General features: G+C 40.1%; 1 protein-coding gene across 3 annotated transcripts in view; it reads left to right on the top strand.

The window, feature by feature from the left end:
• The window catches only part of phip (pleckstrin homology domain interacting protein), a 198,864-nt gene that overhangs the window by 160,911 nt on the left and 21,177 nt on the right, over positions 1–16,776 (top strand). For all 3 annotated transcript variants that reach the window (XM_063040327.1, XM_063040329.1, XM_063040326.1), the window contains exons 30-32: positions 5,197–5,352; positions 7,575–7,695; positions 16,025–16,150. In XM_063040327.1, the coding sequence (XP_062896397.1) occupies positions 5,197–5,352; positions 7,575–7,695; positions 16,025–16,150 (403 nt within the window). The remainder of the gene's footprint in view (positions 1–5,196; positions 5,353–7,574; positions 7,696–16,024; positions 16,151–16,776) is intronic.

Genomic DNA, 16,776 nt, shown 5'->3' with positions numbered 1-16,776 from the left:
TCCCTCTACCAGTGAAATGTTCCCCGTGCCACTGGCTGCAACACAAGCCCAAAGTATGATCGATCCGCCCCCATGCTTAACAGTTGGAGAGGTGTTCTTTTCATGAAATTCTGCACCCTTTTTTCTCCAAACATACTTTTGCTCATTGCGGCCAAAAAGTTCTATTTTAACTTTATCAGTCTACAGGACTTGTTTCCAAAAAGCATCAGGCTTGTTTAGATGTTCCTTTGCAAACTTCTGACGCTGAATTTTGTGGTGAGGATGCAGGAAAAGTTTCCTTCTGATGACTCTTCCATGAAGGTCATATTTGTTCAGGTGTCGCTGCACAGTAGAACAGTGCACCACCACTCCAGAGTCTGCTAAATCTTCCTGAAGGTCTTTTGTAATCAAACGGGGGTTTTGTTTTGCCTTTCTAGCAATCCTACGAGCAGTTCTCTTGGAAAGTTTTCTTGGTCTTTTAGACCTCACTGCTCCTGTTAACTGCCATTTCTTAATTACATTACGAACTGAGGAAACAGCTACGGAAAACGCTGTGCTGTCTTCTTATAGCCTTCTCCTGCTTTATGGGCATCATTTATTTCAATTTTCAGAGTGCTAGGCAGCTGCTTAGAGGAGCCCATGGCTGCTGATTGTTGGGACAAAGTTTTAGAGGGGTCAGGGTATTTATAAAGCTTTGAAATTTGCATCACCTGGCCTTTCCTAATGATGATTGTGAACAAGCCATAGCCCTAACAAGCTAATCAAAGTCTGAGACCTTGGTAAAAGTTATCTGAGAGCTCAAATCTCTTGGGGTGCCCAAACTTTTGCATGGTTCTCCTTTCCTTTTTTTCATTCTAAATTTGTATGAAACAAAAATAATACAATGATCTTGCTTAAAATGATGAAAAGAATGTTTCATCTTTAACTTTATGACTTTTGGAGATCAGTTCATCTTCTACTTACTTAACTATTCACAGTAACAGAAATTTTGCAGGGGTGCCCAAACTTTTGCATGCCACTGTATATCCATTTGTTATATTAAATTTTGTCCTAGAGTAGTAATTTGATAATGCTGCTTCAATAATTGCTGGAATGTCACCATTAAGAATTTCTTTTGGTGAGTGGGAGAGGGGAGGAAGGTCCTTGTTAATTTCTTCGACAATGTTTTAAACAAAATTAGAATTTCTACAGGGTATATTTATCTTTTTGTCTCCGCTGAAGTTTTACTCAATTCTCAGTTTTTCGTTCTCCTAAAATGTCACGTTTGGATTTGATACTGTGTAGGATTGCTCAGTTTGACAGTTGATAATTTCAGTCCCAAAGCTATTTGATAATGCACAAATATTTAAAATGGGATATTGTAATGACTTTAAAATCTCATTGTCATATTCATACTGAGAAACACAACTTTCAATTTCAGCTTTCATTTTGTATAGGATGAACAATCATTGCATCACCGTTGCAAAGTTGTGGGCTGTAACCCTGGTGCTTGTGTGGCATGTTTCTCTCACTTGTCTGCTGCTTTCACTTTCCATGCCTACAGCTCTGACCTCCTTTCTCTGGGTGCAAGCAGAGATAATAATGCCTGCATCCTGACATTTTGATAATCAAGTGTAAAAGCCACCCTTTTCATTCCTCCATCACTTCCTAACAAACTTCGGTATTTACTGCCATCAAAGTATTATTGCTATCTTAGTAGATGTGAATGATAAACCAGGATTCATTTCTAAAGTGATATAATACAAAATTAGACAAATTATATTAAAATTTTGCGATATTAAAATTATATATTGTTTTGCACATTTTAAAACCTAAAACTTAAATGACACATAATTTTGGAGTCATGTGACTAAGCACTGACTTTTGCTGAAGCTACAGCTGACCGTTTATTAGCCACTTTGTATCAATCTAGAAATTCATGTGAGTGTGTCGCCCTTGTGCGACTGATATGTTGATGTTTTCTTTGAAAAATTTAGACCTGTTAGTTGTCATTGTTGGTCATTCCAGAGACAAGCAAGTTTTACTAAAGTAGGCCAAGATCAGTATCAAAATACCTTCTCTTTGAACCTTCAAAACTCATCCAGCCCCCCAGTCTTACTTCCAAACTTGCAGTGTTTGTGCTTGACTCTCTAATGTCTCCTGAATTGCCTCAATCCTCCAACAACTCTTTGCAATGCTGATACCTTGTTGTCCCTACGTTGATTGGACCCTCAGATTTCTTATGGGACATGACATTCCTCTGTCCACATCTACTTCACTTCAACTCTTCAATTTGCCTGTGGCCTCAGCCCAAAAATATGGAATCTCCATAATCTATCAGCCTTCTCTACCTCACAGTGGCCACTTAGGCTGATTGTTGATATTAATCCCAGACCCTGAACATCAATGAATTTCAGTCCATTGTATCTGCACCCCTCTATTCGTGATTCCAAATGAAGGCATCCCTTAAAATCTCTGGCCCTGATCTTTGATGGAAAATCTTATACCTTGGCTGCTCAGCCATGATGGAATGTTGGAGCAGACTAGATGGGCCATATGGTCTACTTATGCTCCTATATCTTATGGTCTTTATTTTTCTAACGTTGTTTCTGGATCCTGGGCTTTGATCTGTATTTTTTAGCTGCCTGCCCCTCCCCCAAAACTCCAGTTCTCAAATCTGGCTCAGTCCCACTGAAAAAAAACTCACAGCATCCCTTCAGGATTCTCAGATGCTGCTGAAATTTTGTTGCAGAGATGTGGGCCACAACCCAAATACCATTTTTGCAACACATAGGAAGATCCAATGAAAACATTCATTTCCCAGCTTTGAACTCCATGTTGAAAATATAAGCACAAATGAGAAAAAAGGATTTAAAGGATACCAAAACAGTCATGAAATGAAAAAGTGCAAATTGAGAGATTGCCTGAGAAAACTCTTAAAATTATGTACTTTTCACTTAATAACTTTTTAGGTAGCTATACATTGGGTATAAGTTTTTTTAATCTTGAATTATTGAACAGGCCCCGTTGTTGTGTGGCAGACTGACCTCTACCTTGCTGAGGCGAGGTGGCAACTCTGACACTTCCTCCTACTTGCCCCCTTGAAAAGGACCCCTCACCGGACCATCAGAAAAATTGTCTCTGATACTGTCACTAACCTCATCAACTCTGGAGAATTCCCATCCCCTGTCAACCAACGTATAATTCCCTTACCCTGCACCACTCGTTTCTGCCTCCTACTCAAGATCTACAAACCTGACTGTGTGCGTAGGCCCATTGTCGCTGCCTGATTCTGCCCCACTGAACTTATGTCCGCATATCTCAACTCCATTCTATCTCCCTTGGTTCAGTCCCTACCCACTTGCATCTTTGACACTTCACCTGCTCTCAATCTCTTAAACAACTTTCAATTCCCTGGCCCTAACCACCTCATTTTCAACATGGATATCCAGTCCCTGTACACTTGTATCCTTAATCAAGAAGGCCTTAAATCTCTCCACTTCTTTATCAAAAAAAAAGACCCAACCAGTTCCCCCCACCACCCTCTTCTGTCTGGTAGAACTGGTCCTCACCCTCAATAATTTCTCTTTTGACTGCTCCCACATTCTCCAAACTAAAGGGGCAGCCATGAGCACCTGCATGGGCCCCAACTATGCCTGCCTTTTCACTGGCTATGTGGAACATCCCATGTCCCAAGCCTTTACTGATGGTGCTCCCCAACTCTTCCTGCACTACAGTGATGGCTGCATTGTTTCTGTTTCATGTACCCAAGCTGAGCTCATCAATTTTATCAACTTTGCCTCCAACTTTCCACCCTGCTCTTAAATTTGCAGTCCATTTTTGACACCTCTCTCCCCTTTCTCAATCTCTTCTGTCTCCATATCTGGATACAAACTGTCTGCTGACATATTTTATAAATCTACTGATTCTTATGGCTATCTTAACTATATCTCTTCTTACCCTTTCTCCTGTGAGAATGCTATTCCCTTTTCTCAGTTCCTTCATCTTCACTAGATTTGTTCCCAGGATTGAGTCTTTCCTTTCCAGTGCATTAGAGATGGGATGTCCTCTTCCTGCAAGGAAACAGAGTTTCCCCTCCATAATATTGATGATGCTGCCCTCATTCACATCTCCCACATTTCCCGGACTTGTACGCTCACCCTTGTTTTACACATGATTAAGGGAGCATCATCTCGCAGCCTTAACAGGTATAGAGTTACTTTTGTCCTCGCCTATCATCCCATGAGCATCTGCATCCAACACATTCGCTACAACTTGTACTACCTTCAGTAGGATCCTACCACTAAACATATCTTTACCTCCCGCTCACAGTCCATTTTCTGCAGGGATCGCTTCCTCTGTGATTCTCTTGTCTCTTTGTCCCTCTGCATTAATCTCCCTCTTGGCACATATCCGTGCAAGTGACAGAAATGCTATGTCTGCCCATTCGCCTCTTCCCTCACCTCCATTCAGGACCCCAAGCAGTCCTTCCAGGTGGGGCAGTGCTTCACCTGCAAACCTGTTGGGGGTCATCTATTGTATCGGGTGTGGTTTCTTCTACGTTAGTGAGACATGACTTAAATTGGGAGACCGCATTGTTGAGAACCTCCACTCCATCCACCAAAAGCAGTATTTCCTTAGTGGCCAACCATTTTCATTCCTATTCCCATTCCAATATGTTGGTCCATGCCCTCCTCTTTTCCCATGTTCAGAGTGGAAGAGCACCTCATATTTTATTTAGTTAGCCTCCAATCTGATGGCATGAACATTGATTTCTCCTGATAATTTTTTTCACTCCCCTTTCCCTTTTCTTCTTTGTCCACCTTGGCCTCTTACCTCTTTTCTTCGCCTCCCCTGCTATCCCTCCTTCCCTTTCTCCCATAGTCAACTCTGCTCTCCTATCAGATTCTTCTTCTCCGACCCTTTATCTTTCCCATCCACCTGGCTTTAGCTATTACCTTCTAGCTAGTCCTACTTCCCCTCCCTGCACCTTTTTCTTCTGACAACTTCCCCTTCCTTTCCAGTTCTGAAGAAGGGTCTCAACCTGAAATGTCAACTGTTTATTCCTTTCCATTGATGGTGCCTGACCTGCTGAACTCCTCCAGCATTTTGTGTGTGTTGTTTTGGATTTCCAGCATCTGCAGAATATCTTGTGTTTATAATTTTATATGAATTGTTTTTTTCAATCAAGTAATTTACATAATTTCTGTTGGATCTACAATGTGTGTTGTATTTCAGCTGTGTTCCCCACTGAGCCAGGGTCAAGTGTTCCATTGACGGCTGCTGAACACAAGGTACAATTGTACAAATCTCAGGAAGGAGAATGGGGCTGCAGAAAGAGAGATGAAGAATGTAATAGAATTAATGCTGGGATCGGTCAACTCACAACTCTTGGTACGTCCTAATGCAATAAAACAAAACAAATTAATTAAAAATAACATCTGCCATTGAAATATGAAGCTTCGATCCATTTTTAAATTAATTTCACTACCTCCTGTTCTTAAGTCCCACCTTCACCCACTCAACTCATTTGTTAAATTTGGTGTCTTCATGCTATCAGCCAGATCCTGTACAAGAAATAGAACCCTCTTGTTACCAGCTACAGTGTGTGGAATTGAAACAAGCCATCTTGATCCATGGCACCACACCCATATCTTCAGTAATGTTTTGCATCTTGAGAAATTTCGATTGAGATTTAATGAGCCTTGCTAATTCAGTCAGCAAGAAGAAGTAAAGTCACTTGGATCTTTTGTTCCAGGAGGCAGTCACACCCTGTACATTGTATTACAAGATTGACTAATTTTGCTGAATTGAAAATTTTAGCAATAGATGGGAGTTCATCTAACTTCGGTCAGATTGATGTGCAGGCTTATTGAAGGGTTTGCTGTACAATGAGAGATTAAGTAGGCCAGTTCTGTACTCTCTTTTAATTTAGAACAGTGAGGTGTAATCACATTAAAATTTATAAATTCTTATAAGACTCTGCAGATTAGGTGTAGGAATCGTGATTCTCAAAGCTGGAGAACTTGATCCAAGGTTTGCAGTCTCAAAGTTAGATGTTGGGCTTTCAGAAAAAAGAATTTTTTTCATATGGAGGGTCCTGAATTTTTGAAATTCTCTACTGAAAAGTGCTTTGGAAGCTTAGTGCTGAATATCCTCAAAAGTGAGATTGAAAGATTTTTGGATGCTGTGGAATCACATGACATGCAGGCAGAAGATCAGTTCCGATGTTGTTAAATAATGAAACAAGTGCAAGGGGCCTAGTGACCTAATCTCTGTTTATGTTCCTATGTTCAAACTTCCGTCGGTTCATTGATGACTAATTCGGAGCTATGTGACATTGGCAGGAGCTGTTTAAACTCCTTTAATACTGTTTGCTCTGCATCCGAAATGCAAAGGTTTGCTGAGGTTAACTTTCCTTCATCCTGACTATTGCCAGTTGTTTAAAAATAATGTGCAGTAAGAGTAAGGGGGAAAAACAAAATCTAAATCCTTACTACCTTTCTGCCTTTAAAGTAGCTTTTCCTGAGGTAAGTGCCCAGTGCAGTTGGAGCTACCCTTTGTTGCTTGATGAAGTTTCATCTAGAAATAGATGAAACCCAGTCCACCTGCTGGGTAGAGTTGGGCTTAATTTTGGAGGCAATCCCACTGAACTAATTCACACCAAATTTCTGTTGATATCTGAATTTGCTCTCGGTGGGGGGGAAAGTAAAATCCATCATCTTGAATTACTGTGAGCTGCTGCTGTAGTTTAAAAGGTCAGTGATGTTGCAGTTAGATTGCTGCCTCATAGCTCTTGGTATCTTGACTTTGTATTCCACTTGAACTCTCAAAGAGTTCCTCTTGCTAAGACTCACTCTGTCACTTTATCATTTCCTGGCAGAGTTCCCTTATGTTTAGATACTCCTGCACCTAGCATCACTTTATATACAGCACATACATTCAGTTTGTGTATACAGATTAATCATTGTGTTTTATAGGATTGCTTTTATATTTATTTATTGTGTTTTTTTATGCTGAATGTTTTTTTTAATGCTGCATTGAATCTTTTAGTTCTCCTTGACACTTGTATATGAAAGAATGACAATAAACAATCTTGAATCTTGGGTTCTGTGGCATTTACATGTTCTTCCTTTGACCCTAACGGTGTGCTAGTTGATAAATTAATTAGCTGGTGTAAATTACTACTATTGTAGCTGGGTTTGAAAATTGAGTGGAATTGATTGGTATGTAAGAGAGAATTAGTTAAAGTAAGTGGGAGAATGGGACTTTGGGAATACTCTGAGAGAGGACATAGAATGGTGGCCTGCTCTATCATATGAAATTAGGACAGGTGAAAAAGTATGCTGCTGAACTGATAATTAAAAAATAATTTGCAGAGTGCCATTTTCTTAAATGAATTAATATATGGCGCATGCATTTCATTCATATCTAATTCTAACATTGATCTCATCTGCATGAAATGCCTCCATGAGGAAGGTATAGATAAGTTTTTTTTTTAAAAATTGCAGTCTCTATTCTAGGCTTACAATAAATTAAACAAAGGTGAGATAATTATAGTCTAAGTAACTTACTGTATATTATGAATAATGCAAACATACACAATCTCTTTTCAGATATTGCTGCTCCATTTGTGGCACCTGTGGATCTCCAGGCTTATCCTCTGTATTGTACAGTTGTGGCGTATCCCACAGACCTCAACACAATTAAAGAGAGGCTAGAGAATAGGTTTTACAGGTGAGCTTGCAAACCTTTATACATGGGTGAAAGCAAAAATGCATTGTTAATTACAGTTGCCAGCACCTATTGTACCTCTCTATAACATGGATAGTTAACTTGGTGATAAAAATTCTGATGTCATTTTTGATTGAGATTTCAATCCAATTGCTGTCAGCTATTTAAGTGAAATATCCTCTCTCAGCAGGGGTAAAAAACAATTTATGCATGCTCCCACTGTCATTTGACTCCTCTGGTAACTGAGATAAGGCATAGATGCATGAATATACAAGAGTATGGAATAAAAGGTCAAAGGTTATTACCCAGTGTTTTACACAGTGACGTTATTATCTGAAGTTTGTACTGGAAAGTTGCCCTGAGATATTGTGAAGCTATTCATGCAGAGGTAATAAAGATAGACTGAATTTAACGGCCCTGGCTCAGATATGTCTCTTGTTTCATTAGCAAAGTGATTGATGAATATAAAGGGAAAATATCTCTTTGACAGTAGATAGGAACTGCCTGCAGCCTAGCAAGTCAATTCTTTTTACTGATGGAGAATATTTGAAATGGAAGAATAGCTGAAAGTGTGAACTGTGAAAAATGGATCTATATTTGTCAGAAAGTTCTGTCACTGTTTATTTTTCTAAAAAGAAGGCATTCTTTGCCAGTGTTCACTTCCTGTAATGTCCTCTGTCACTCTGATCCTCTAAGACATTGTTTTTCTCCGTTTTTGATTTGCTGATCATCTGAATGTAGTCATGTTCTCTGCTAGTAGAGTGATTTTGGTGAACCAAGTGCCAAGCTCTAGGATTTCTTCCCTAAACAGCTCTGTGTCTTTCTCTATCTTAAGCATATTCTTTGTCTAAACTTATAGTGTTCTTTCTTGCATCAGCTTAAACGAGGAGATCAGGAATTGAAAGATTGAGTTTATGAGACTAATGTTCTGAGTTGTGTATATTTCTCTGAAAGGAGCGTTGTAGGAAAGGCGGATGAGCTCAGGATATGGATCAACATGTAGAGTTATGACATTGTAAACATTAATGAGACTTAATTGCAATAATGGCAGGACTGGCAGCTCAATGTTCCAGGGTTCCATTGTTTTAGATATGATCGTATAGGTGGGATTAAATCAAATCAAAATCAAACAAGTGTAATTATCATTCAAACTATATATAGATACAGCTGAATGAGATAGTGTTCCTCTGGGGCCAAGGTGCAAAACATTCAAAATGGCAAGCAAATATTCAAAAATAGTGAGTAACATAATCAAAATAGCGAGCAAAGAAGCGTGAGCAAAGGTGGAGGATGGCATTACATCTCAGGGAAAATGTCATGGTAGTGCTCAGATAGAACCGTCTGGAGAGCTTGTATACTGAGACTATCAGGGTGAAACTGAAGAATAAGAGAGGAATGACCAAGTTAATGATTTTAAATTGGAGAAAGTCCAATTCTGATGGTCTCAGAAAGGATTTGGCAAATATGGATTGGAACAGGCTGTTTTCTGGCAAAGGTGTGCTTTGTAAGTGGGAGGCCTTCAAAAGTGAAATTTTGACAATACGGAGTTTATATGTTCCTGTCAGAATAGAAGGCAAAGATAACAAGTTTAGGGGATCCTTGGTTTTCAGGAGATGTTGAAGCTCCCGTAAAGAAAAAGGAGACGCATAGCAAATGTAGGCAGTGAAGGAGCAAATGGGGTACATAAGTATAAGAAATAAAAGAGAAAGTGAAAATGAAATTTAAGAAGGAAATCAGAAGGCATGAGGTTGTTTTAGCAGACAAGGTAAAGGACAATTCCAAGGGCTTCTGCAGAAGTACTAAGAGCAAAAAAATAGCAATGGTTCATCTATGCATGAAACCGAAACAAATGGCACAGTTCTTAAATGGATTTTTTTTTGCATCTGTATTTACTTGGGAGATGGACATGGAGTCTATATTGAGACAAAATAGCAGTGAGATCATGGACTCTATACAAGTTGCAGAGAAGTAGGAGTTTGCTGTCTTGAGGAAAATTAGCGTGGATCCCTAGGGCTTGACAAGCTGTTCCCTTGGACATTGGGAGGTCAGTACAAAAATTGCAAGGACCCTACCAGAGATATTTAAAATGTCCTAGCCATGGGTGAGGTGCCAGAGGATTGGAGGCTAACTAATGTCATTATGTTGCTCAAGAAAGGCTCTTAAGGATATATCAGGAAATTATAGGCTGGTGAGTCTGACATCAGTATTAGCAAGTTATTAGAAGGCATTCTAGGGGACTGGATAGACAGTGGATTTGGGTTAATGGGGACACATTGGGACCAGTACATTTTTGCCCAATTAAGCGACTGCCCCTATTAGCTGGTTTCACGGAAATAGTTAAAAAGGTATTTTGAAAAAAGGTAAACTTCTGTTTAACTGTGTAACAAATTATGTATATAACTGAAATACAGAACAAATGAGAACACTTCCAAAACTACCATAATACTATAAAAATGTGTATTAGTTCCTAATAGTTTTCGATCGAATACATCCAGTGTACGTTGCCATGTATGGGCTGTTCAGGGAGGGGTAGCACCTCTGGTGAAGGGGCTTGTTGTGTCCATTATGGAGCTGCTCACTTACCTTTGGTCCCCACCAGACACTCTGCTGTCACGTGTGACTCCAAGTAGCTGTTTGCATGCAACAGTGGCCACACCCTGGTACATCGCTTCGGCAGGCAGGCTAAACCAGGTGAGGGTAGCCGGTGGACCTCAGAACTCGCTGAAGTAGGGATGTGCCTGTCTTAGCATATGAAATCAGCTCCAGCAGATTTGGCGTGTAATCTCAACAGTGAGATCCGATGGACAAGAAGGCTGTTCTGCCATGCTTTGTGGAGAGCGAAGGGTATGATAAGGTACAGAGAAGTCATGGCTGTCCGTTGCAGACAGTGAAGACCCCAGTTGGTGATGACTGCTTGAACCACTGGACCCAGAATTCTGAGGTCCAAATGATGGAACTATTGCAGTGCAATGGTTTTTCCACATTTAAAACTCTCCCACATAGGTTTCGCTACCATAGTTGGATAGGATGAACAACCAGCACACTGCCGTGTTCTTTTAACTGACTGTAAATGAATAACATTTGTGTAGACACTGAGTGCAGATAATAGGCTGCCTGCATACGTACAATGCTTTTGGTGATTGTATCCTCCAAATCTTCATTTTCATCGTAACATTCAAGATGATTATTGTCACGTACCCCGTGATGGGGATAAAGAACCAGCAGAAATAGAAACCACTTTGGAGTCCAGTATTGCTATAAACTAATAATATTTATTAGTAACTATGCAATACAGTAATATAAATGTAGATAAATCAGACAGGTTAGCAATGATTATATATAAAAGTAAGTGTGGAATATATATGTATGGAAACCAAGCTTCTTTAAGTCTAGGGGTAAAAAGATAGTCTTACGATGTTGAGTAAAGTTCAGTTCAGTTCGTGGTATTTAGTTGAGTAGTGATGGATGGAGAGAGAGAGAGAGTGAGTTGAGTCTTCAGGTGAGCTGATGCCGTCGATCTTCTTGTCGTCCTCCGAAATCCTTCACAAGTCACCGACTATGACTTTAACCAGGGGGACCAGTTTTCCTGTGGTGGAGCTATCACCCCGGCAAGGGTGGACACATAGACAACTCCCCACCAGTCAACCCCTTCTCCTACCGTTGGAATAGCAAGTTAGATTAATCCGCCTGATCGATCCTCCAAAACCCACTTTCTCTGCGGGCACAACAATGCTCATTCAGTGTCCAGATCATGTGTCCTGAGGTCTGTATCATCTGACCTGCCATTTATTTCACCAGGCTGAGCATCACCTGTCATTCAAAGAGTCCCTCCCTCCTTTGTCTGTAAAGAAGTGCACAAGCAGGCAACAAGTCCTTGAAAGAAATATCAACAACCTGCTGAAAATCATAACATCGAGTGTTAATTAAATAACACCGCCTTCGGTCACCATAGCAACTTTTGAGCTGCTCGGTGCTGTCTCCAACTCCAAACTCAGTAGAAATCCAAAGTTACTTCCAATGTCTTAAAGTGACAGTCCAACCATTAATCTTCTCTCTCTCTCGCTCTCTTCAAAAGCAACATATCGGTGGTAAATAACTCTGTCTCTCTCTCCTTTCCAAACAAACCATCCATGATGAATGTCTCTCTCTGTCTCTCTTCAAACAGTTAATAGGGGCACTCCTGGATCCCCTCACATTATCAACACCTTCAAATTTTTCATGGTTCTTAACTTACTGAAGTAGTGATATTGTTTCATTTTCACTTCTGGCCTTTTCTGGCATTTTCAAGCCTGAATGCTTGAAACTGCAGTGGGCAAAACAATTCTAAATTGTTTTACTGCGTATTTTTTGCCAGCTATCAGTGATAAAAATCACTACTTTTTAAGCACAAGCACACACAACTGATGCTAGTTGGAAACTATTTGTCTACTATCTTTCTGCCATTAGCATTTAGGGCAGCAATGAAGGTCCTTTATCTTTGGTAGTGTTCAGGGCTTCCTTCATCATGTTGGTAGCTTCCTGTCAGTTTTCACTACTGTCAGTCATGCAAGTCCCTGCTGGAGACTCAGGAATACCTGCACACTTGGATGAAGAAGGATTTTCATTGCTGTTTCCATTACAATGTTGTCTTACCAGTCAGAGTTGTTAGCCCTGAGTTGAACCCCTGAACCAGGAGCCTACCAAAAGCCAAAGCATAATGCTCCAGTCAATATAGTTCTCCAGGTCATTGAGGTACGTAAGCCTGCAAACCCTACGACAAGCTTGTGGTCCTCTTGGAGACTGGCCACAGTCTCCTGTCCTATTGATCAGCATATTGTCGCAAATAAATAAAGGGAATCTTGGCTATTTTCTTGATTAATTTTTGTCCTTTAAGAGCTGTCCCAAATAAGTGGCTGCCCTGATTATCCGACAGACCAGTTAAGTGGAATACACTGTATAATTATTTGCATAGACAGGAGCTGATTCAGGAATAGTCAACATGGCTTTGTGCGTGGTAAGTCGTGTCTAACCAAACTTATAGTTTTCAATGAAGTTATCAGAAAAGCTCATGAAGACAACGTAGTGGAAATTGTCTACGTGAACTTTAGCAAGGCCTTTGACAAAGTCCTGCATAGGAGATTGGTCAAGCAGGTTCAATGGTTTGGCATTCAAGGTGAGATAGTAAATTGGATTAGACATTGACTTAGCAGGGGAAACTAGAGAAGTACTAGACAGTCGCCTCTCTGACTGGAGGCATGTGACTAGAGGTGTGCTGCAGGAATTGGTGCCAGGTTCATTGTTGTTTGTCATCTATATCAATGATCTGGATGATAGTGTGGAAAAATGAACCTGCAAATGTCCGGATGACATCAAGGACAGTGAGGAAGATAATTAAAGCTTGCAGTGGGATCTGGACCAGCTGGAAAAATGAACTGAAGAATGGCAGATGAAAATTAATACAGGCAAGTGTGAAGTTTTGCCCTTTGGGAGGACAAACCAGGGTAGGAATTACATGGTGAGTGCTAGGGCTCTGAGGAGTGCAATAGAACAGAGGGATGTAGGAATTCATTGAAAGTGGTGGCACAGGTAGATAGGATTGTAAAGCTTCTGGAACATTGGCCTTCGTAAATCAAAGTAATTGAGTACAGGAGAGATAATGTTATGTTGAAGTTGTATAAGATGTTGGTGAGGCCTAATTTAGAGTATTGTGTTCAGTTCTAGTCACCCACCTACAGGAATGCTGTCAATAATATGGAAAGAGTGCAGAGAAAATTTACAAGGGTGTTGCCAGGACTTGTGGACCAGAAGTATAGCGAAAGGTTGCATTTGGACTTTATTCCCTGGAGTGTAGGAGAATAAGGGGAAATTTGATTGAGGTATATAAAATTATGAAGGGTGTAGATTGGATAAATGTAAGCAGGCTTTTTCCACTGGAATTGGGTGAGACTAGAACTAGAGGTCATCAATGAAAGTTGAATGCTTAAGGGGAACATGAGGGGAAATATCTTCACTCGGAGGTTGATGAGATTGTAGAACGAGCTGTCAGTGGAAGTGATGGATGTGGGTTCGATTTCAACATTTATGAGAAATTTGGTAAGGTATGTGGATGGGAGGGATATGGAGGGCTGTGGTCCAGGTGCAGCTTGATGGGACAAGACAAGTTATAACTTCAGCAGGGACTTGATGGGTTAAATGAACTGTTTCTGACTACAGTGTTCTCTGACTCTATGTTACAGAGTCATAGAGCACTGCACCACAGAATCTGGCCCTGTGGCCTATCTATTCTATGCTGACCTGTTTGTCTTCCTAGTCCCATCTACCTGCACCCAGCCATAGCCATCAATACCCCTCTCATTCATCAAAACTTCTCAAATATTGCAGCTCAGCATGCTTGCATTTATCCTATTTAGACCCATAACAATTTTGTATACCTTTAATAAATCTCCCCTCATTCTCCTACACTCTTGGGAATAATGTTCTAACCTCTCCAACCTTTCCCTATAACTCAGCTCCTCAAGTCCCAGAAACACCTTGATAAATTTTCTTTGCACTCATCCAGGCTTATTGGTATCTTCCATGTTGGTAAGTGCCCAGAACTGCACACTGCCCCAAACTCAGCTTCAACATATTATCTCAACTCCTGTGCTCAGTGATCTGATTTATGAATGTCACTGTTTCAGAAGGTCCCCTTATGACTCGATCTACCCCGTGTCACCAAGGAATTATAGATCTGTACTCCTAGATCCCTTTGCTCTACTGCACTCCTCAGTGCCTCACCGTTCTTTTTGTAATTCCTATGCTGGTTGGTCCTTCCAAAGTGCAACACCTCACATTTACCTGTATTAAATTCTATCTGCCATTTTTCACCCCATTTTTCCAGCTGGTCCAGATCACTTTGCAAGTTTTAATAGCCTTCCTTGCTCTCCACTACATCCCCAATCTTGGTGTTTTAGAACTTTGAACATTACAGCACAATATAGGCTCTTTGGCCCATGTTGTTTTACTAACTTTTTAAACTACTCTTAAGATCAATGTAACCCTTCCTTCCTATATAACTCTCCATTTTTCTATCATCCATGTCCCTAGCTAAGAGTTTTTTTTAAATACTTCTAATGTATCTGCCTGTACCACCACCCCTAGTACAGTGTTTCAGACATCCATCACTCTGTGTAAAGAACTTAACCTCGCACATTCTCCATGTACATTCCTCTTATCTCCTTCAAGTAATTCCCCCCTGTATTATCCATTTTCACCCTGGGGAAAATTATCTGGCTCTCTATTCTATCTATGCTTCTTATCATCTTGCTCACCCCTCATGTCACTGCAAATTTACCAGATTATCATCCAAATTGTTAATATAGGTAACAAGTGACAATGAGCCCAGCACACTACTAGTCACAGGCAACTTATCTACTGTCTTCTCCTGCTAAGCCAATGCTAAATCCAGTTTATTACTTCATCCTGAGTGCCAAGTGACAACCAGCTGGACCACCCTTCCTACAGAACTCTTGTTAAAGGCCTGGTTACAGTGCATACAGATGACATTCACCACCTTGCCTTCATTAACTTTCTTTGTAATCTCATCAAAAAACTCTATAAGGTTGGTTAGATGTCCTACCATACACAAAGCCGTGTTGATCAGGTACTGCCTATCGAAATACTTAGTTGTACTGTCCCTTAGAATAACTTCCAAACTATGTTGTTAATGTTCCTGTGGAGTGCATCAGGCTATTTGCAATATTAGGGCAATATATGTATAAATACATGTTGTGACACTTTTCCTGTCTTGAGATTCTCTTTGGCACAGTTTTAAAGAGAAGTTGGTGTCAGTGTTTCCTATGAATCAGAGATCTTTTGATTTAGCTTCTGCTCGTGATTTGAGCATATTAAAATCTGTTTGCTTTGCGATATATTTTAATAGATATTAAAGCAGTAGTATTGCATCTCTTGTAAAAATTACAGCAGGAGAGGAATAAAAGTTTGTGCTAATAAATTTTACAATGTAAAATTGCCATCATGGAATGTGAATTACATGAATATTAAAAGTTTGGAGAAAAGCAAGACTTCTAATCCACATTGACTTTAATATTGTGAAAATAGAGGCATTTTCTTTTGTTTGTTTTCATTTTATTTCCTTGGTTTAGTTTTGGTTACTACTTAACAAGGTATGTGTGAAAAGAAATTTTATTTCCTCACTTTTGATTTGATATCATACTGTTTGCAGAAATTTCCAGAAGTACCAATTATTTTCCCGACCTGGATACATCTCCTCTAAGGAGTTGCCTGTGCTCATAATGGTTTTTATGTAATCATTTAAAATTCTATGCTTAAGCAACATGTTGCTGTTTTTCAGACGTATGTCATCACTGATATGGGAGGTACGATATATTGAACACAATGCACGTACCTTCAATGAGCCTGGAAGCCCTATTGTTAAATCTGCCAAATTTGTCATCAATGTCCTCCTGCATTTCATTAAGTAAGTTTTATTTTGATATATACGTAGGAATGTATTGCAGCTAGTAAACATAACTCCTGCTTTAAAGTGAGACACGTTGCTTTGTGTACAATGTGTGTTATATTTGTACATGGTCAGTTCAAGTTCAATTATCCTTCAACAGAAGATCCAATAGTTGCACACAAGACACTGCACATTTAATTATGATAGCAGAAAAACATACAGTAACAAAAATAACATAGTTATAAATTAACAATATAGCCCAAGTCCCTGAGAGTCATGGCCTATAGATGATGGCATGCAGCCATGTTTCTGTAAGAACAGCCCACAGCACTTACTCATATCTGACAGTGCAGCTGCAGATGAATGCGATCCAGTTTGTCTTCCTCGGAGCAAACACCAGCGGGAGGGGCCAGTCACTAACCCAGCACAGAATGCAGTGGCATTGAGCCATTTCCAGTTTCAGCTTCTTCAGCAACCCTGAGACATCGACAAAGGCCTGGTCTGCCCTACAACCAGGGCCATGCTGCTCCCTCCACCTTCAGTCTCGTCAATGAACCAGTGAATGGGACTCTCAGCATTCTACATTACCTTTGTCCGACAGGGTCTTATGATCACAACAGAAACGTCCAAGACAATCACCCGTA

Source organism: Mobula hypostoma, chromosome 2, assembly GCF_963921235.1.
Source record: "Mobula hypostoma chromosome 2, sMobHyp1.1, whole genome shotgun sequence".
Taxonomy (NCBI): domain Eukaryota; kingdom Metazoa; phylum Chordata; class Chondrichthyes; order Myliobatiformes; family Myliobatidae; genus Mobula; species Mobula hypostoma.
This window is presented reverse-complemented; position numbering and strand designations above follow the sequence as displayed.